Source organism: Penicillium arizonense, assembly GCF_001773325.1.
Source record: "Penicillium arizonense strain CBS 141311 chromosome Unknown PENARI_contig014, whole genome shotgun sequence".
Taxonomy (NCBI): domain Eukaryota; kingdom Fungi; phylum Ascomycota; class Eurotiomycetes; order Eurotiales; family Aspergillaceae; genus Penicillium; species Penicillium arizonense.
Genome location: NW_019173291.1, coordinates 58,387 through 78,505, shown reverse-complemented (window position 1 = coordinate 78,505; position 20,119 = coordinate 58,387). Strand labels below are relative to the sequence as shown.

General features: G+C 49.9%; 10 protein-coding genes across 10 annotated transcripts; 6 read left to right on the top strand and 4 right to left on the bottom strand.

Moving 5' to 3' along the window:
• Nucleotides 1-1,294: 1,294 nt before the first annotated feature.
• PENARI_c014G06040 (fungal specific transcription factor domain-containing protein) lies at nucleotides 1,295-2,822 on the bottom strand (the record flags this gene model as incomplete). Its single annotated transcript, XM_022633521.1, has 3 exons — nucleotides 1,295-2,026; nucleotides 2,091-2,294; nucleotides 2,370-2,822. 3 exons carry the CDS (start codon nucleotides 2,820-2,822, stop codon nucleotides 1,295-1,297), a joined length of 1,389 nt encoding a protein of 462 aa, XP_022486623.1.
• A 1,177-nt stretch (nucleotides 2,823-3,999) lies between these two features.
• PENARI_c014G11078 (MFS transporter) lies at nucleotides 4,000-5,709 on the bottom strand (the record flags this gene model as incomplete). Its single annotated transcript, XM_022633624.1, has 1 exon — nucleotides 4,000-5,709. The coding sequence occupies one exon, from the start codon at nucleotides 5,707-5,709 to the stop codon at nucleotides 4,000-4,002; it is 1,710 nt and encodes a 569-aa protein (XP_022486528.1).
• A 527-nt stretch (nucleotides 5,710-6,236) lies between these two features.
• On the bottom strand, nucleotides 6,237-9,726 carry PENARI_c014G00926 (signal recognition particle receptor subunit alpha; the record flags this gene model as incomplete). The annotated part of the gene is made up of 5 exons (XM_022633406.1): nucleotides 6,237-6,315; nucleotides 6,396-6,526; nucleotides 7,684-9,104; nucleotides 9,163-9,442; nucleotides 9,511-9,726. The coding sequence occupies 5 exons, from the start codon at nucleotides 9,724-9,726 to the stop codon at nucleotides 6,237-6,239; spliced, it is 2,127 nt and encodes a 708-aa protein (XP_022486629.1).
• Nucleotides 9,727-9,965: 239 nt separating this feature from the next.
• PENARI_c014G02372 (protein transporter YIF1) lies at nucleotides 9,966-11,120 on the top strand (the record flags this gene model as incomplete). Its single annotated transcript, XM_022633441.1, has 3 exons — nucleotides 9,966-10,256; nucleotides 10,308-10,871; nucleotides 10,923-11,120. The coding sequence occupies 3 exons, from the start codon at nucleotides 9,966-9,968 to the stop codon at nucleotides 11,118-11,120; spliced, it is 1,053 nt and encodes a 350-aa protein (XP_022486542.1).
• A 1,064-nt stretch (nucleotides 11,121-12,184) lies between these two features.
• PENARI_c014G01996 (60S ribosomal protein eL14) lies at nucleotides 12,185-12,848 on the top strand (the record flags this gene model as incomplete). Its single annotated transcript, XM_022633430.1, has 3 exons — nucleotides 12,185-12,310; nucleotides 12,413-12,676; nucleotides 12,792-12,848. 3 exons carry the CDS (start codon nucleotides 12,185-12,187, stop codon nucleotides 12,846-12,848), a joined length of 447 nt encoding a protein of 148 aa, XP_022486739.1.
• Nucleotides 12,849-13,500: 652 nt separating this feature from the next.
• PENARI_c014G08977 (nascent polypeptide-associated complex subunit alpha) lies at nucleotides 13,501-14,287 on the top strand (the record flags this gene model as incomplete). Its single annotated transcript, XM_022633582.1, has 3 exons — nucleotides 13,501-13,728; nucleotides 13,852-13,910; nucleotides 13,966-14,287. The coding sequence occupies 3 exons, from the start codon at nucleotides 13,501-13,503 to the stop codon at nucleotides 14,285-14,287; spliced, it is 609 nt and encodes a 202-aa protein (XP_022486517.1).
• A 347-nt stretch (nucleotides 14,288-14,634) lies between these two features.
• PENARI_c014G03042 (F1F0 ATP synthase subunit d) lies at nucleotides 14,635-15,353 on the top strand (the record flags this gene model as incomplete). Its single annotated transcript, XM_022633456.1, has 4 exons — nucleotides 14,635-14,643; nucleotides 14,728-15,123; nucleotides 15,185-15,271; nucleotides 15,324-15,353. 4 exons carry the CDS (start codon nucleotides 14,635-14,637, stop codon nucleotides 15,351-15,353), a joined length of 522 nt encoding a protein of 173 aa, XP_022486626.1.
• Nucleotides 15,354-16,151: 798 nt separating this feature from the next.
• Nucleotides 16,152-17,192, top strand: PENARI_c014G09923 (uncharacterized protein; the record flags this gene model as incomplete). The annotated part of the gene is made up of 1 exon (XM_022633602.1): nucleotides 16,152-17,192. One exon carries the CDS (start codon nucleotides 16,152-16,154, stop codon nucleotides 17,190-17,192), a length of 1,041 nt encoding a protein of 346 aa, XP_022486507.1.
• A 301-nt stretch (nucleotides 17,193-17,493) lies between these two features.
• PENARI_c014G01423 (uncharacterized protein) lies at nucleotides 17,494-17,739 on the bottom strand (the record flags this gene model as incomplete). The annotated part of the gene is made up of 2 exons (XM_022633418.1): nucleotides 17,494-17,667; nucleotides 17,719-17,739. 2 exons carry the CDS (start codon nucleotides 17,737-17,739, stop codon nucleotides 17,494-17,496), a joined length of 195 nt encoding a protein of 64 aa, XP_022486697.1.
• An 822-nt stretch (nucleotides 17,740-18,561) lies between these two features.
• On the top strand, nucleotides 18,562-20,109 carry PENARI_c014G11815 (uncharacterized protein; the record flags this gene model as incomplete). Its single annotated transcript, XM_022633639.1, has 1 exon — nucleotides 18,562-20,109. The coding sequence occupies one exon, from the start codon at nucleotides 18,562-18,564 to the stop codon at nucleotides 20,107-20,109; it is 1,548 nt and encodes a 515-aa protein (XP_022486563.1).
• Between the last annotated feature and the right edge of the window lie 10 nt (nucleotides 20,110-20,119).

The following is a 20,119-nucleotide window of genomic DNA, read 5'->3' as shown; positions in this document are numbered from 1 at the left end:
ATGTCTCATGGTTCTCATGTGTGTCAATCCACTGTGTCACTTCAGTAATTGTAATATATAATGAATGCAAGAACCCTTACTGTATTGAGCTCGAATTGTCTGATATGATGCATAGCTTAGTTGGCAGATATTGTGTGTGTAAAATTGTGTTTGTGTGCGTTTGAAGTATTGCGAAGGGAAGTGGTTACTGATTGAGAAATTATGTAGCGAATTGCATGAGTCACATAAGGATTTATAGCCAAATAGTAAGCATATTCATTTGGCAAATTTATTACGGCGCGTCACCGAGCAGTAGAACCAAGTGAGATTCATAAATCCAGCCAATCATATATCGGCATTTTCTTAGTCGACCCCACTCCCATCAACTACTCTTTTCGGAAGTCACCATTGTCACAAAAGCCCTCAAGGTACATTGTAATACAACATTGTAAGTTATTCACTATTTCTCGCCTTAGGAACTCGAAGGGAGAGGGGCTAATGGCCTGTGAGAATCTGCACCGAATAACACTCTGCCTATCCAAATTTAGGGGTCGGCACGAATTGTTGAATATCACGGTGGTCAAAGTTTATGGCGGGGACTACCAAGAGGTATGTAAATAGATTCGGAGTCCCACCTCCGAAAATTGAGAGAACGCAACCCAATGAAATCATCTTATCTCAACAGTATTATTCAATTCATATTGTTCATATTCACAAATATTCATATTCCTTTCGGAGCCATACCGATAGCACTCTACCGGCGGCCTACCCCAGGGGAGCTTGAGCTACCTAGCTTCCTAAGGAAGAAGAGGTACTTAACCCGCTCGCTTTCGATGCTACTAATGAATGCTTTCGTCCATGCGGTCTAGAAGCGGATTTTGTATTGCTGTCGAGACGTACAATTGCTCTCGAGGATCTCATCGAGTTCGTCGACGCCATTGGTTGCTGTAGAGGTATCGGTAGGCGCGTACGCGCTTTCAATAAAACTCCATATAGCGGCTGGATGTCGAAGCTTTCTATCTTGAAGACATTGCTGAATTTGCATTTTGTTGACTGAGAACTAGCCTGCTCTCTGTATTGAAGGCTTAGCTACGGTGCTATAAATGCTACGTGGAGGAACCTTTATCTCAGACCCTGCGCCGGTTAAAAAGTTGTTGCAATCCTCTTTCCATGGGCGAATAGCTCTAACATAGAAAGCCACCTCTGAACGTGTTGTCAATGACGATCTCCCTGGTATAGTAGATGGATACTAAATCTGGCTCGTGGAAACTTCCTGTCTTTATTCGAAAGGCCATCAGCAATCCAGTGGTGCATCTCATTCCATTAGAGAATCGATAAATCCAGATTGATACTGATTGAAAATCCAATTCAACTCATCGCTCCCAAAGTCAGCCAGTCTCTCGAATGCAAACTGCTCACTCGAGTCTTCCATGTTGCTATCAATCAGCTCCATACGAGGGCTGAGCGATCTCGGAAACGGAAACAACGCGTTCAAAAGATCCGAGCTCTTCCGATGAGGCCCGGTTTCGGCTACTCTCTCATTGTCTTGGTAGGTGGTTGGAGTTCCACCAAAAGGAGCTGGCCTTGTCGAATCAATAGTAGACAGGCGCTCGATGATCCCCAGTAGAGTCCTTGCAGGCGGCCATTTCAGTCCCATATAGTTCAAGGCATCCATCAGGATGTGTAGCTCTGCGACGCAGAGCTGATCAGTTCCAGAAGAAGTTGCATTGTGGTGGATTTGAGGCGCACAGCCCACCATTAAGAACCAATTATTTATTGGCATTAAATAATTGATCTCATCACGAAGATTGATCTCTTCGTATAAACGCGTAATACAGGACGATGCAAGCAGTGATGCAGCTGATGATGTTGACTGTGTGAGAGATTGACCAAATAGGCGACAAAACACAATTATGCAGACGAAGTAATTGATATGTACTTCATACACATCGCGTCTGAATGGACAGCGTTCAGTACCATGGTACAGATTTAAGCTGTATGGTAGATTGCTGATCCATTCTTGTAGTGATTCTAGAATAATTGTTGCCTAGAAGATAGCCAACAATTAGCAACACGTCCATGGTCTTCTTGTTCCGGATATTAATCCTCACATCTTCGGGTGAATGCTCGCTCCTTCGGTTATGGCAGTCCACCATCCGGCCAAGGATTATACTGAGCTTCGTATACTCGATGAAGAGTTCTGCTTGAATATTTGAGAGCTCAAAATCTGCGAGTTGGACCAGACGGATATCAAATTCGGAGCTCGCAATGCCGGAAGGACGCCCAAAACAGGCGCTTTGAAGTGTGTCTGCGGCCTAGTAAAACTATGAGTAAAGTCCAGGGGAGCGGATAGAGCAAAGTGATCTTAGTAAACATTAGCATATACTTACATAAAGAGACCACATTATTCGACGCGCACTCCCAGGATTTTCGAGTTTAGAGTAAGTCGACTCGCGGTGAAGGCCCATCTGGTATGCTAGACGTATTGCCATTCCTAGCCATTGATAAGAGCTATCCAAGCTAAGAGCCCTAGGCGGTGTGGTATTTCTAAATACCAGAAGACAGAGTGCCTGAAGGACATGGTGATAATTGGCTTCGTGGTTAGCAAAGAGGAGTGCTTTGATTTTGCAGTAGTATTCGTCGCTGTCTTCAAGAGGGGATCGAATACCAGGATGTCGGAGAAGAGTGCCTATTAGGCAGATACTTTGACAAACTAGTAGTGATGGCTCTTTTCCTAGGAGATCTTTGCGATCAATGACCGGAACGCGGTGGTAAAGGTGCCGAAAATAGGAGTCGGCAAGCGCTTCCACCTTGGCTTTGCAAAGGGGTGTTGTCGCATGCATTGTCTTCAATATCTCCCGAGAGGAGCGCGCCCGATTTGCGCCCTCTATTCGTGGGATTGCCTCATGACGAGCGATCAAAGAATATATAAAGGACTGATCCCCCACGTAGGCTTGTGGCTCGGGTGTCGTGATAGCAGTTGAAGAGTTGCTTTGCATGCCCGGGGACGGAGATTCTGGTGTACACATAGCATTGCGGTCTAATATTGCGTCGCTAATTGTATTCAAAGGGTAAGATGGCGAAAGAGTCGCTGGTGGGTTATTGCTCCTGCTGGAGGAATAACTCTTCCTACCACGGCGTCTGCGCGCAACCGGTTAGTACCAAAGGGGGTCTGCAGAGTTCCATTCCATGATTCTCACCTGCAGACTTGACGGCGTTTCTGACAATTACTGCAGACACCCCCTGTCTGATCCTCGAGATCGCATCGTACCTGACTTTCGATTAGCGTGCGTTCCCCGCCCGGGGAACACTCCAGCTTGCCTTTCGCGCATGGCAATGCGAGCACACTACCCTCGCCCGATCCAATTGTTTCTGTCTTCCAGACATGGATTGAACAGCTGCCGGTAAATCACTCTGGAACTGCAATGAGATGAGGAAGACATCCCATTTCCCGCCTCCCCCCAACCCCGGGCATCTCGGCTGCCGAGGCTATAATGGGTAAACAGTGGGCCCCAGAAGGTTATTTCTTCGACATCGACATTCGCTTGTTGATTTGGCTTTTCCAGGTAGTTGTTCTTTCAAGATATTCCAAAGGAAATAATACGTATTGCAGTGAAGATATCGAAGTCATGAGAATAGTGCTTCGTGATGAAATGACAACTGAACTGACGGGGGAAGTACTGACGGGTATAACTCAGGTAGTGGAAAGATGATAGACCAGGCATATGTGGGATAGATGAGCTATGCAGAAATTGTGTATAAAGGAATATAATAATAAGACTCAAGCTATAGCAATGCAATATTAACTGTACATATATAGTGGAATAATCTAACCCATCAGGAAACAGGTCTAAACACACAGGTTTAGATCAAGAGCCTAAATCAACTCAGCAAAAAAATGCAACAGCAATAATTCCATCCAGGAAAACCGGGCTATATTTTTCAAATGCGATAGGCTGAAGCGGAAGCATAAACTCGTGACATCGTCATGTCGGCAACTTTTCAAGGTCCTGTTACAGATCAAGGGGTGTTTGATTCGTCCTCGTCCGACTTGTAGTTTCCATCGTCGCTGTCCTCGCCCCAGCCGTCTGCTTCCAGTGATCGGCCCCGAATTCCAAAACTCAAGATGAATCCGACGAAGGAGACGGCGCCGAAGACGCCGAATGCCAGAGCTTCGCCCTTCGGTTGGATCTTGGCTGTGAGGGAGAATAGTCCTCCCGAAAGGAATGGGCCGACTGCTCGTCCGGCTGCCGAAAGGGTCTGGGCAAGACCATTGAGCGCACCTAGGACGGCATGGTTGGGTGCAGAGTTTGTGACCAAGAGCAGAGCGCTGGTCAGACCACCCACGGAAGCTATGGTCTTGACTAGCAATACGAGGCACAGTTCGGTCGCCATGAGCGCTGACTTGCCAGTCAAGCTCTGGGTATTGCTGCTCTTGTACCCGACGAAAGGCATCAACATGAATGAGACGACGAAGCCAAAAAGACCTGCACGGTAAGACCACCGGTTTCCCATCTTGTCACGCAGGCGATTGAAGACACAAATCTGGAATATAATGGTCACAACACCAGCAAATCCTTGCGAAAGCCCAATCTCAGACGGCGTGAGCGATCGTCCCGCTGGGGGTTTGGCTTGCGCAAAGATTGGGAACAGCGAGTTGAAAGAAACGTTGCAGAATGCAAAGATCAAGTAGGTCAAAAGAAGTAAGATAGTGTCTCGAGTGAAGATCTCATCCCAGGCAAGTTCCTCGTGGTGTCCTAGTAAGCTGGAGACCTCGGACGCAGAGTCCAGGTCACTATCATGGTCTTCATTTTCTGAGCCGTGGTGATCATGGGGATGTGGGACCACCTGAGGGACCTCTACATAGGTCGGACGGCGAGAAGAGCTGGTAAACTGCCACAGCCATGTGAAAAGGCTGCGCACCTTTTTGCCAATCTTTGGAATACTTTCCGCGTCTTCCAAACTCTCTTCTAGGAAAAGCGTAGTCAAGACAAGATCGAAGAGCAGGATGACGGCGGACACGACATTTGGCGCAAGATATGGGTATGGATTTTTGTTTCCGGTAAAGGGATTTGTCTCGAAGACCAAAAGCCCTCCCAGAAGAGGACCGGTTATACCACCGATTCCGTACAGAACGGGGAGGTAGGTGAAAGCCTGGGACTGGTTGCTTCGGTCGGTGATTTCTCCAAGACATGTAGAGACCAGACCCTGGTTGCCATTGACCACACCCATCAGCGCCTGCACTACAATGGCTTGGCCGAGATTCTTGCAGAATCCGAATGCGACAAAACACAAGGCAGTCAAAAAAGTGCCAAGCAGAATCACCGGCTTACGACCAACACGGTCCGAGAGCCAGCCCCAGAAATAGTTTGTGCCAAATTGTGCCAGTGCAAATGCCGATGCAATAGTCCCAACGTACACGCCCACCTGACTCGGCTCCACCTCGGGGAATGTCGATGCCATGTCGGGGAGATAGGGACTGATCGAGTTCAGCGCGGTTTGCTCGGCCAGGGCAATCATGGCTAGCACTGCCATTTGCTTCTTTGGCAATGGCGATTGTGTCCCTGGGTAATCAGTGGCGTCATGTTGGGGATCGTGGGAGCCATCTGCTGAGGACTCGGACTGGCCTGAGTTCGGTCGTCCACGCGACTTGGGCGGCGGAGTATCAAAGGTCTGGTAATGCTGCGTGGAAGAGCGGCGATTGAGCGAGACTCGGTCTGAGCCTGGCATAGTGGCAGCACACCGAGGAGTTCAGGGAACGTGCTTCAGCACATACGATCGTGCCGGTTGTAAGCGCAACGTTGTCGCGTGAGAGCCTGGGCAACGGTCTCAACCAATACTGGCAGCTGAGAAGGTACCCGGTAAAAGTTCCAAACCGTTATAAGAAGATCAAGGAGGCGTTTTCAGACAATTCGAGGTGTTGTAGTGGCTAGGATCACCGCAATCGGGAAAGCAGGGAAGCCAAAAAGATGATGTAAGCCCGGGGATGCTGACTCATTGGTTCCAGCCAACGGCGGTGGCATAGTAAACATTCATGCAGTTTCAAAGTCTAGTTTCTGCAGATGTGTTGTTTAGTTGTTATTGGGCTGGGCCCTTGCAGCTGAACATCCTCTATGTGTGAGGCTGAACATATGTACATTTGAACGTGTGCGTCACACCTGTAGATACCCATGAACAACTATGGCCACCTCACATTCCAGCCCTATTGTATCACTCAAACTTTGTCTATCAGCGTCTGAGAGTCTATCTTTATCAATCTACTTCCAGCTTTGAATTGTGTAGTAGAGATCTGTGATAGTGTCACTCCTTGACTCTAGGACGCGGCCAATATGAGTCCTATTACCATGTTAGTATAGCCCTCTGGGGGTTTGTGTTATATATATCTTTGCTTGGCTTAGAAATAAGTACATATTAACCTTGGGAGCTTATAGAGTTGTACTTGCGAGCCACTGATAAGGAAATGACCGCTAATACCTGGCCGAAGTTCTTTGATATATATATCACCGCTTACAGTAATTTGAGTGAACTCAACGCTAATAATATCAGACTAATTGAGTTGTGTTAGTTATGTCAGTTGAAATAGGTACAGAAATATCACTTTATTATATATCTATTCAATACAAGCCCATTGATAACCATAAACTATGTATTGACGATGTATTGACAAGGTCAAACATGGAACTACAACCTGAATATGGCTCTCACGAACATAGTGTCAAAGATGGCAGAATATTCCATCAACCAGCCAAGTGGTCGAGCAGTAACTCGGTCATTCAATCTTCCTTGGTCTAGTGGTGATGATTTCCGCTTGTCATTAAAACCGATAAGCGCGGGAGACCGGGGTTCGATTCCCCGAGGGAGAGTGTCTTTTTGCGCATCTATCAAAATTATTGTAGTCGTATTTTTTTGTATATGTTTGCTTTTTTTTTTTTCACTTTTTTGTATTCATTCCTCTTGTCTTTATCTACTATCATATACAAATTGACCTGCAATACGAATACAGTACAGTGTGGTATGCATACGAATGTGAGTGGCACTTTAAGTGGAGCACTCTGCGCAAACCCTAAAAAAAGTCTGTAGCCCCATATAACACGACTGGGCCTCTCCATCCAACAAGGCCGGCTGGCCCAATGGCAAGGCGCTTGACTACGAATCAAGAGATTGCAGGTTCGACCCCTGCGTCGGTCAATAACTTTTTGCTTTTTGTCATTGTTCATGGTTGACACGAAGGTGTCATGTTTTTGCTTCGAAGGGGCGGTGGTTGTGTAGAGCGTGTTGTAATAGGAAGTGGTTGGGGACGATTTATGTCCTTGGGAGACAAACGCAAAGATCAGGGAAATAAAATTGAAGAAGGCTAGTTGACCAGGAAGGTGATAAAGTCTCGTTATGTTAGTGGAAGGTTGTCAGAGTGAGCAATCTATAGAGCTGAGATGACAAAGATGAACGGTGCAGATAGGAATTGAATCATTAGTCCAACATCAACGCAGTACAGGATATAAGCCGAGCGTACAGATAGCCAGTCCTGGTCAAATTGTATGCAGGCAGGCACTAGAAGTTGTCAAATAAAGTATGTAGTATAATAAGGGATATAATCGGGATTATTTGAATAGCAAGCAAAGGATATAAACAAATGCAGCGGCTAAAGATATGGAAACGAAAATGAGAATCTGAAATAAGCGACCATCACTTCATCAACAAACTGACAGCCCAGGGAACACTCAGTCCCCGCAAATCACCATAATGCTGCCCAACACCGAGGAAGACAATAGGAATACCAGTGGCGTGGACCATGCTGACAAGTGTTCCCACCATATCACCAACAGTATCACACTTGCTAATAATGAACCCGTCCAAATTCCTGCCTGTGCCAAACGCCTGGTTGAAGTTACGCGCTTGCATGACACTGTCTGTACCAACGAGAGCCTCGCCAACCATGAAGATCTTGTCCGGGTTCGCGAACTTGGCGAATTTCTCCAGCGAGGACATGAGGCGCTGGTCGTTGTGGCGGCGGCCTGCAGTATCGATCAGGACAACGTCGAACTTTTGGGCTGCCGCGTAGTCGACGGCATCTTTGGCTACATTGGCGGCGTCCTTGCCGTAGCCCTTTTGATAGATCTCCACGTCACCTGCGTTCTCGCGGACGCTCAGTTCCTTGAGGCGGTCCACGTGCACCCGAAGTTGCTCGACAGCTCCAGAACGGAAGGTATCGCATGCTGCCACGAGGACTCGGTACTTGTTCTGCAGTAGGAAGTAGCAGATCTTGCTCAAGTTGGTCGATTTGCCGACACCATTGACACCAACAATAGACATGACGTATGGCCGAGGGGCCTGCGCCTTGGTGGTGGGAGCAGTCACAGCGTTGATCTCACGCAGCAGATCCAACGAAGATGTTGGGGTCAGGATCTTCCGCAACGAAGACTCCATGGCCACCTGCAACGCAGCGTCGGCGCTTTGGAAGTTGCCAGTCTTCTTTCCAACCATCTCACGCTTGACTCCATCGCAGAGACGAACAGCAGCTTCGCGGGCGACATTCTTCTTCAAAAGGTGCTCTTCCATTGCCTTCAAAGGCTTCTCAAGATCAGACTCGGTCAAAACCTTTCCACCAACAATGTTGCGGAAGAAGCCTCCAACGGCATTGAAACCAGAGCCAAGAACACCAGAAGAGCCAGTAGATTTGGCCTTGTCCGCATCGGCTTGATCCAGAATGGATTGGACTTCCTCACCCAACTCCTTCAGCACGAACTGACCCTTGCCAGTTCTGCGGCCCATATCACTCTCAGAGACGGCCTCCACTGCCGGAGCAGTAGCCTCTCCTTCATCAGCGGGGGCAGAGTAATCAAGGATCTCTCCGTCATCCTCATCTGCCATCCCACTAGCATCCCATCTGCGCATTTTCTTCGCTGGGGCCTTGGCAGGCTTTCCCTTGCGGGACGTTTCATCACCAGACGATGCGTTGGCGCTCGAGTTCGCAGCCTTGCGCGCACGGCGAGAAACACGACCTCCAGGCCCAGCCTTCGCGGTAAGAAGATGGCCCTTGACGGGAGTCGAAGATCTAGAAGTATCAGGTGTGGCCTGTGGCGTTCCCTCATCAGAGGTTGCCCCGGCTGGCACAGCTCTAGGCTGCGCTTTAAGATGGTCAGCACGGGAAGCCGTTGGGTATGGGACGATAAGTCAGGTTCATACCTTTCACCAGGCCAGGGACTGGTGGCGGCGGCGGGCCTCCATTATCTGATGAGACAAGCGGGTCTTTCTTTTCTGTCTCTGCCACATATTCCTCTGCGAAACCACCAGTGTTGTCTTCAAGCTCCCGGACTTGCTGCTCAAAATATTGATCGAACCGGTAATTTTGGATCCTCGCGCGGTTTCCTTTCACTTGGTCCTTGTAGAGGTCGATGAAGATGGTCGAAATGTTCTCCAGAAGTTTGTCGATCCACCCGAGATGAAGCAGCGACTGGTAGACGGCCTATGCAAGCCCATGATTAGTTTTGAGTTCGACATGGCGAGCGCGAATGGGCGCATGCGCAGACGTACCACGAAGATCAGATCAAACTCCTTGACCCGCTTCCATTTGAGTGTGTATTTCTCCTTCTTGAATGCTGGCGATACTCCTGTAGCGCTGGGCACGACCTTTTCCTCAATGAAGACGTCGTTGATCAGGCTGTTAATGACATGCGCCCCCACTGGAGCATACGACTTGGACCAGAGCACCACACCCGAGGTGGTTAAAATCTCAAAAGCCTCCAACATGCTGAGCAATTAATCAAAGAAAATCGAGACACGCAAAAATAATTGAAGTGGGAGTCGTGGGAGGGAGAGCAAAGGTCCGGGGACTGGTGGCGGAAGTTTGGAGATCTCGGGAGCGGATTGGACCTTCAGCCACGTATAAACACTTTCCCTCTTGTCTATCCTCGCTTCCACCTCCCAGCACTCGTTCGCCACTGAACTTTCCACTCTTTATTCGTCTATCTCCCCTTTCCTTCTACATTATGTATCGGGGCTCCTTCGCTCCACCGCCTGCGCAATCGCCACCCCTTCATCACCCAGTCCCGCAACATGTCTCGACAGTGCCTATGATGCGCTCACCACCACCACCAGCTCCCCAACAACCGCCAAGTGCTGGCTATGGTGGTAACCCATACCAGCCCTCCCCTGCTCAAGGTGGCAGTGGAACATATGCTCCTGGGTTCAGTGGGTTCATGAACGAACCCACGGCACAGATGGGGTTCCAGGTCGGCAAGAGTGCAATGGCGGCTGGCCAGGAATATATGGAACAGAACGTATGCACCACTTCTCTTTCCTTTGGCTGTTCCTATCTGACCAAACAACAGTTCAACCGCTATGTCTCCATCCCCGCCCTCAAGCACTACTTCAACGTCTCCAACTCCTACGTCCTGAACAAGCTCGTTCTCGTCCTCTTCCCCTGGCGCCACAAGCCCTGGTCCCGCCAGCAGGCTCGACTGGCCTCCAGCTCTGCTGGACCCAGTGGTCAAATCATGCAGCAGCAGTACTCGTCCATGTTTCTACCTCCGCGTGATGACCTGAACTCGCCTGACATGTATATCCCCGTCATGGCCCTGGTCACATACATTCTCCTGTCGGTGCTGCTGGCTGGGTTCCGGGGCAACTTCCACCCGGAGCTTCTGGGCTCGATCACTACTACAGCTATTGCAGTGATCCTTTTTGAGATCCTGTGCCTGAAGCTGGCTACATACATTTTGAGCATCAATAATGACTCCCAGTTGCTGGATTTGGTGGCTTACTCGGGTTACAAGTTCGTGGGAATTATTGTGACTATGGTCGCAGCTGAGATCTTGAACCCCGGTCAGGGTACAAGGGGCTGGGTTGGCTGGACCGTCTTTGCGTACACCTTCTTGGCTAATGCATTCTTCTTGGTGAGTACTGTGATAACATGAGTGTTCCGACACGCTAACGTTATATACCAGCTCCGCTCTCTCAAGTATGTGTTGCTGCCTGATTCGACCGACTCCGCCATGCACGCTGGCTCGATGCACACCGTGGCTCGCTCCCAGCGCAACCGCCGCACCCAGTTCTTGTTTGTCTACTCCTACGTTGTTCAATTCATCTTCATGTGGGTGCTCAGTCGGGAGGGACCCTCGACATCTGGCTCTGCGTCATCATAATCGGAGGGTGAGAGGTCTACTGATATAGAATCGGAGGATGGACGGATAGCACATGGAAGGGCGGAGTGGATGCCTTTGATTGAGCATTGCACGGGGTAACGATATAGCACGACTTATTGTAATCAAAACTATTTGCATTTGTAGCCGCCCAGAGTACTTAAGAATAGGAAAGCTACGTGATCTACGGATACAAGAGAAGACGAAGGATTGTGAAAGATATTGTATTAACCATAGACATACTGATCCGAAACTGCAAGGAATCTATCGAAGGTTAGAAATTGATCACCAACAACTCAAAAGCACATGTGCAAAGTAATGAAAGTCCTCAGAGATCTTGGTAGTTATGGTAATATCACGGCCGTAGCTCAATTACTATCTAGGCGTGATAAAGTTTTTAATCATCGGACGGGGAGATGGAAGTGGTGCAAGTAATTGGCAATGCAATGTGAACATACCCAGTAGAGCTGTCGTGATGTATTGGTCCTCGAGGTCAAGGGTATTTCCTAGAATCTTCAAACAGTCAGCGCGATGTCTTGTAAACGCAATGACAGCATCGAGTGGAAATGTTCCAAATCAGAATATGTAAGAAAATTGAATATCATCCAGCAGCGCTGTATCGAGACCCCGGCGAGGGCCTCACAGACGCTGGGTCAATCGCAAATTACCGCATCATATGAGGAGGCAGGAGGGAGATGAGGTGAGCATACCATAAGTTAGTGCACAAGTGAGTGCTGCAGTGTAGATCCATGGATATCAAGTGGCAAATCATCAAATGCCAGACAGTTAAGTCTTAAGCAAAGGAAGAATGGTGGTTGACAGAAAAAAATATAAAAGCACGGGCTCGGAGAAAGGTTAATCCCGATGCTGACCTCAGCAGAGCCCTATCGCTGCGAGTGGCCGGTTAAGCGAGAATTGCGAGTTGTGGGCACATCCCGGAATTTCGAGCCAACTTCTGGACAATTGAACTCTTTCGACAACCCATACACATACCCTCCGACCGTGAGTGATACACTGCTCTCTACAACAAGAAGACCCGCGCTGAATTTTTCGTCTAGAATTTCGACATGGCCGATATCGATGTCAAGGTCGCTTCCTGGAAGCTGGTTGAGGTTGGCCGCCTGGTGCTGATCCGCAGCGGTCCCTACGAAGGCAAGCTCGCCGCCATCGTTGAGATTGTGGACCACCGCCGTGTACGTGAAATCGCTTTTATCCCGAAATACCGAGAGAAACAAAAAACTGCGGAATTGGATTTCGGAGATTGTGTCGGGATTATCTTACTGACATTGGAACAGGTCCTGGTCGACGGTCCCTCCTCCGAGGAGAACAAGATCGTTCCCCGTCACGTTCTTCCTCTCGCCCACGCCACCCTCACTCACTTCACCATTCCCCAGCTCCCCCGCGCTGCCGGTACCGGTCCCGTGAAGAAGCTCTGGGCTAAGAACGAGATTGATGGCAAGTGGGCCAAGAGCGCCTTCGCTCAGCGCACCGACCGCTCTGAGCGCCGCAAGAACCTGTCCGACTTCGAGCGTTTCAAGGTTCTCCGCCTCCGCAAGCAGGTACGTGAACAAGATGATGGTCCAGGGGTTCCAGTCACATGTGCATATGCGCCTGGGCCCAGATCAGATCAGATCAGATCTCCAATCGTGAACATTCAACTAACTCAACTTACAGGCCCGCTACGAGGTCCAGAAGTCCTACGCCAAGGTCCGCGCTGCCAACAAGTCATAGATGATTACGAGGTTTCGGTGCATGGGTTGAAGGTGTCCTGGAAGGGTTTCCATTGCTGGTCCTCCGGCAAAACAGCTGTATGCATTATCAATGAACAGCAAAAATGATTCAAAATCCTTGATATCCCGACAAGGGGCCTTTGTCATCGGTTTTCTTTCCTCCGTGGACTACTTTTATATCCCCAATTTATCCACGGGATCGTCTTGCTCTCTCCAAAAAAGAACAAAATAGAAACAGGGATGCGTAAATAATGCTTTAACTTAATATTTAAACCGATCTAGTACTTAAAATGCCCATGAATTGGTGATGTACATGTAGTCCATATAGGGCAATGTGTGCCAGTCTGGGGAGTGGGCATCCGCTCGCTAACGATTTTCGGGTCGGCCGCACAGCTCTCATCTTCAACCTCAACAAAATCCATCAACCACCACCACAGCTTGATATCTACCTCTCAGGTACGTATTGTCATTCAACTCGTCCGAATCCTCGCCTTTCCATCATCAAATCCCGCCGTTTCCCGGATGTCGTGCGATTCGTGGGGGTCGACTCTCCCACTATGCCCGCTTTCCCACCTTTCCCACCTTGACGGCCATCGGCAAAAATCCAACCACTAATCGAATTCTTGATCTTGTTTAGGCACACATTCGCAAAAATGGCTGACCCCCGCGTTGAAGAAATCCACGATGACGAGGTCTCCAAGACCGTCGAGGAGAGCTCCTCTGAGTCTGGCTCCGAGGCTGGCGATGAGCCCAACATCCCCGCCGGTGCCTCCGTCGCTGTCCACTCCCGTGGTGAGAAGAAGGCCCGCAAGGCCATTGGCAAGCTCGGCCTGAAGCTCGTCCCTGGCATCACCCGTGTCACTCTCCGCCGCCCCAAGAACGTATGTGGTCTATGCGACCGTGAGATCTCCACCGGGCGAAAGTGATTGTTAAGGACTGTCACCTTGTCTGATGGTGGACCACGGCATTTGAATTGAATGCGCAGATGCTAATTGTGTTGATAGATCCTCTTCGTTGTCAACCAGCCCGAGGTCTACCGCTCCCCCAACAGCAACTGCTGGATGTATGTGGATCCTACACCCTTCAAATCCTGATGGTTTTAAGCTGACGCCCTCTAGCATCTTCGGTGAGGCCAAGATTGAGGACCTGAACTCCCAGGCCCAGGCTTCTGCCGCCCAACAGCTCGCTGCCTCCGAGGCCGCCGGTGACCACGCCGGTCACGACCACGAGGAGATCCTCGGCAAGGGCAAGGCCCCCGAGGCTGAGGCCAAGAATGAAGAGGAGGAGGATGATGGTGAGGAAGTTGACGAGTCTGGCCTTGAGTCCAAGGACATCGAGTTGGTCATGGCACAGGCAAACGTTTCCCGTAAGAAGGCCGTCAAGGCTCTTCGGGAGAACGACAACGATATCGTCAACTCCATCATGGCCCTCAGCATATAATGAATGCGCTCCATTAAGGTTCTAGGGATTGGACGATGGTGATGCCCATAGTTGTACACAAATAGCCCAAAAACAATTGAACCACGACTTGTTCGAAATCTGTCAATCGTGAATGTAGGATATAACCGTAAATCACTATTCAATATAATTTAATTATACTACTAATACTACATGTCCACGGGTATCCGGCGTTATGCCATTTTATACGATGCTCGTATGGTCCCGGAACATGGCATCACGTGACCCAACCTCCAAACCTTTCCGAGTCGCTCCTCGTTTCGGCACCTCCCTGCACATCGAACTCCCCTCTCTTCTCCCCACCCCCAACCTCTATCATACCCGTCACAATGGCTGCTGTATGTTCCAATCCTCCTCTTCACTTGGTGCACGACAAGTCTGCCCATCTCTATGGCTCCTGCTAACCCCCGTTACCCGAACAGCGCAGCGCCTCTACCAAGATCGACTGGGCCAAGGTGTCGACCTCGCTCGGCCTCCGCGGTCAGACCGCCACCTCCCTCCACTCCTTCAAGAAGCGCAACGATGAGGCCCGCCGCAAGGTCCTGGCCCTGTCCGAGCAGCCCCAGACCGTTGACTTCAGCCACTACCGCGGTATCCTGAAGAACAAGGCCATCGTCGACGAGATTGAGAACCACTTCAAGACCTTCAAGCCCGCTTCCTACGATGTCAACCGCCAGCTGAAGGCCATCGATGCCTTCGAGGCCCAGGCTGTTCAGAACGCCGAGGCTACCAAGGGCAAGGTTGAGGCTGAGCTGCAGAACCTGCAGAAGACCCTGGAGAACATCGAGACTGCCCGTCCCTTCGAAGACCTCACTGTCGTATGTGTACACTGTGGAAATGCTGCGTTGGAATCGGTTTCTTACATGACTGCTTTTTTAGGACGAGGTTGCCTCCGCCCAGCCCGAGATCGACGAGAAGACCGCCTCCCTGGTCTCCAAGGGCAAGTGGATGCCCCCTGGCTACAAGGTATGTGGTAATTGCTATCTTGATTATTATTCCATGCTCATACGGTCTGTAGGAGCGCTTCGGCGATTTGTCCGCTGTCTAAGCGCGAACTCTTGTGGGCCTCAAATCCGCCTTGTTATCCCTCGTTTCATCACACTACGTGATCATGTTGTTTGGAGCCAAGAATATGGCTATTTCGTCAGTAGATGGTCAGATACCTCCGATAGTGTGGTGGGCTGGGATGTGTATAGAAACATACATTGTCGTTTCTGCGTTATCAATATTTCAGTACTGCAGTAAAGTATTATCGAAGGTAGGTCTGTAATTCTGTTCTGTTTCTATAGGTTATCCCTGTAGCGAATTTCTATAGAATGAACTATAAAGCAGAACAAACTGAGAGAGCCCAGTAGCGAGTTGGGATATATATCGAGACCCAGTACCACCTACAAAACCTTCTTGTCCTCAGCTACAACAAAACCGAGAATAACCAGTTGCAACATGCGACACGCACCGTGCAACATGAAATAGCAATACACAACGTGCATCCATCAAGCCACATACCTAATGCTCAATGCGGAGGTCTAAAGCTGGTGCCAAGACACGCAACTCACCTCATCTACCCACTTCCCCTCCCCCTCGAGCTTCTTCAATTCTCCTCATTGGAGACTACACTGCAAGCGCCTCTGCAATGCTTGCGCATTGGCATGCTAGTGCAGTACCCTGAGGTCTTTGCATTCACTGAGATGACCGAGACTCGTTACTTGATGTCCTCGATCCCTGGCAGTATATAAACTGTCATTCGAGAATAAAAAAGCCACACAGAAGAAAGACTATCGATATATTACGTCCAAGCTGTACAACCGGACTGTCATATCTGCTTTTTGCAAACTGTAACCTGCAAATGGGCCAACTAGACCCATTGGCCGACCACCCGTGCTCGCGCCTGGAGTCTCTCCCCGTGGAAATACTTCAGTTGATCTTTCTTCACTGTCTCGAAGTCAATCTCCCCCGTGCATCACCGCGCTTGAGTAACGCGCTCTCCAGTCCGCTGCTTTATAGCTGGCTTATTCGGCTAGCGTTTAGCAGTACGAACCCCAGCTCGCGCGAGGGCTTCTTCACCCCGGACTTTTTGCCGCCGCCGTTGGATTTCTGGGCTTTGTCTTGGGAGGAGAGGCAACAGCTTCAGACTACTTTCCTGGCTTGTCGGTGGTGTACATTTCCTCTGCTTAGACGGTGCCAGAGGGAATATGTTGCTCATGCGATTCGGCGCAAATGTGCCGGGTTGGTTTTTCATGAGGATGATGAGGCTATCTTGTCGAATCTAGATCCGAGGTTTGATAACCTGGATGGGTGTGACTGGGCTGTTAATGGCCGGCGCGGGAAAGGCGACCTGGTTATTCCTGCGCAGCTGAAGACCGACTCGAGGACTCCGACTTCTTCGTCTCGCATCGACCGCAAAGTCGCCATCTGGTTCCATTTTGGTGCTGTTCAGATCCGCGAACCGCATGAGATCTATTACGAGAATGATCTCTTCCGACTGCCTTGCTCGGTGGCTATTTGTCCTGGTCGTATCCCAGATAAAGTCTTGAGGTCCCCATGGTCAGATTCACAGTTTAAGTTTCTACAGCTGCTGTCTACGGATTTCTATCTGGACGAGGATGAGGTTAGTCCTGACCGCTCCTCTAAAATTACCTATCGTCTTATCCGAAAACGAAAGATCGAGCCTTTCCGTCGTCTACTGCGTATACCATTTCGCGCTGAAAATTGTCGTGTCCCTGCTCGTTGGCCGTTGCAGCCTTCGCATTACTCCCTGGTCCGGCGATATGGATCTGGATCTGGTGATCCATTTGCCATGACTATTCTGAATGAACGCTGGAACGATATTCCCGCCGACGCGAAGGAGGACTTGTTACGATATATTGAGCAGTCAGGTACACCATGATATATCATCAAAACGAAATGGATGACAGACCAGGTGCTATCTTTACTATCCATGTCCATACTACAGATACCATGTGCATAACCAAAGTAAGAAGAAATAAACGTCATATCCCATCATTTGATTCATTACTCAAATAAAGAATTGCGCCTCGGGGTATGTACTCCAGATAGCAGAGGTAAAACAGCAAAGAAACCAAAAAATAAGCGCTGGCATAACAATCGTAGATCCCCACACCAGCCCATATTATCCTCCAGTGTGTAAGGTGTCAGAGTAAGGACTCGCCGCGGCGAGGTATTTCCTCTCAGACGGCCGATCTCCGGCCTCGTCTGCGTCTTCCACAGTAGCCGCAGGTGAGGCAGGAGATGATGACGTCGATCACGGTCACGACACCGCTGATGATCGCGTGGCAGATCGAGCCGATGGCGTTGACGATGGCCATGAGAGCGCTTCCGATGGCGCGGAAGACGCTTTGGATCTGGGGGTTGTGTTAGTAGATGTTGGTGTTAATGTGGATGGAGGGACATACGCAAGAGACGACGGCGCCCATTTTGAGAATGTGGTTTGGTTTGGTTTGGTATCAAGTTTTGTTGAAGTCAAGTGCAAGCGTGTTAAGACTTGGGTTTGGTTGCAAGAGTAGACTCCGAGCTGGAAGATGCGTGTGTGTGGACGGTTTTGTCACTGAAAGGATTCATGGTGAAGGTAAGGAGGCGGAAGCAAAGGTTTAAATAAAGAAAGAGATTGAATGACGATTGCTGCGTGAGAGAGATCTGCTCTCTACGTAACCGTCTCCAACAGGTGAAGATAGACAGATAGATAGTTCATGCAAAGCTTCAGGTTACTATCGGTAGTGCGCCAGTGACGTAAAAGTTATGACAGATGGCTTGCAGGCTGGACAGGATTGGGTTGAAGAATGAAGAAGTGAGGTTCACACAAGGAGGAACTTGTTTGGAACCATTCCGTCATTTCGACACTTCCTTGATTTGAAGCTCCAAGGTACCAGGGTTTTCTATAATGGCCAATGATTGTGCCACGTTGAATTGACGGATCAGCCAACGTGTGAGGAACCACATTTAAGCTGTTTCAGGTTCCCACAGAGCTCAATCCTGCTCTGACAGTTGAATGTCTTCTTTTCCAGCTCGATGTCTTTGACGTCATTTGACAGTCACATGACATTGGGCGGGGTACCACATGTCACATGATTTACATCATGTGACATGTCATGTGACTCATTCCTCGTGGTTCTCGTCCGCCAATCAGACGTGCATCGGGTTTTTATACTTCAATATCTTGACTTGATATAGCTCCAATTCCTATGGCTTGAACTCACGGTTTATGGGGACTTGTCTCCAAGTCGTGAATCTGCAGTCTCATGAGCGCCCCATATAAGGATGTACTTGTGTCGAAGCTCGCGCCGGATACACAGACGTCGACTGCTTCCGGCACGACAAAGCGCAGACCAGGTCGCCGATTTAAAAAGCCGACTTCAAGTCGATCATCCCGGTCGAGATCTGGCCCATACGATAGACCTTCCAATTCCCCCGCAACGACGATCCCACAGTCTCCAACCAGAACCTTGTCCATACTGGAAGCCCTCCCCGTGGAGGTGATCGAGCACATCTTCCTGTACTCGCTCGAATTGAATTTCCCTCGCGCCTCGCCGTTCTTATACCGTGCTCTCTCCCGTGAGCATATTTACCGCGCTCTCATCCTTCTCGCCTTTTGGGATGACCCGCCCAGCTACCCCCGGAGCAGGGCCATCGACCGCCTGTTGGTCCCTCTCCAATACGTCCCCCTCTCGCTGGACGAGCGCACCACCTTGCAAGAAGCTGTATTCAAATGCAAGTGGTGCACGGTGGATCGCGTACGGGAACAAGTCCCGGTTATGCAGACCTTGACTATCAACCGCCATTGGATCAACGCCGGCATCGTGACAAAAGCCAACCAACAGGCAGATTTCGAGAAATTCTTGTTGCGCAAGGATGACAGTGTTCGCGTCTTCTATGGAACGGGAAAACCGACGAGGAGACTTCGCGGCTTCCTGAAAGAGCAGACGGGTCCGCGTTTCTCGCAACTCGCTCCACACGCAGAAGACGAGGGGATCCAAGATTACGAACTCCACGTTATGCCAATGGTCAACACTGAGATTCGCTGCCCCTCGTTAAGCAGCCTAATCAACTTCCCAGCTCTGGAACTCCGCAGTTTCCCGCCCCATCTACTCCGCGGCCGCAGCAATGGGTTCTCCCCGGACGACTCCGCATTCCTGGAGATGCTGCGCATAACATCCTGCAACTGGACCTCTGGAAAGACCTCGGTGATGCCACAGACCCTAACGCTCGTCGACCGGGGAGCTCTGCATGAAGGAGTCGACAATGCAATCCGCCACCAGAATTTCAGCGCACTCGTCACACTCCTCAAAATCGACGAGTACACCTTCCGCTACAAAGCAGGTACCCACGGCCGTACCTTCTACACCATCCCGTCGGGACACTTCGTCACAGTCACCCGGTACGGCCGCGATGACCCGAGCCTCAACGTGGCCTTCATGAACGCCCTCGTCCGCGCCAACGCGGAATCTCTCCCGCATAACTCGCCCGAGATCACGCAGTGGATTATCGATCAAGTTGATCTCGCCCAGCGTAACCCAAGTCGTTATCGGAGCTGTGGCAACTTTGCGCGCTGGTTATCTCACTACTTGATACGCATGCCTCGAATGCTTGGGGATATACAAGTCAATATGGAGAACCCACTTTTCGTCCATGGACAATTGAATCCTACGGATTATGAGGGTTCTCTTTATAAAGACCAGGTTATTGGGTCTGGTGAAGGGGCCGCCGAGATTCCTGGTAACTGGTTTCCCGAGAGCTGGTTCCTGAGGGACCATTATTGGATGAAGAAGTTTGGTCCTTTTCCACCATAAGAGGTGCTTC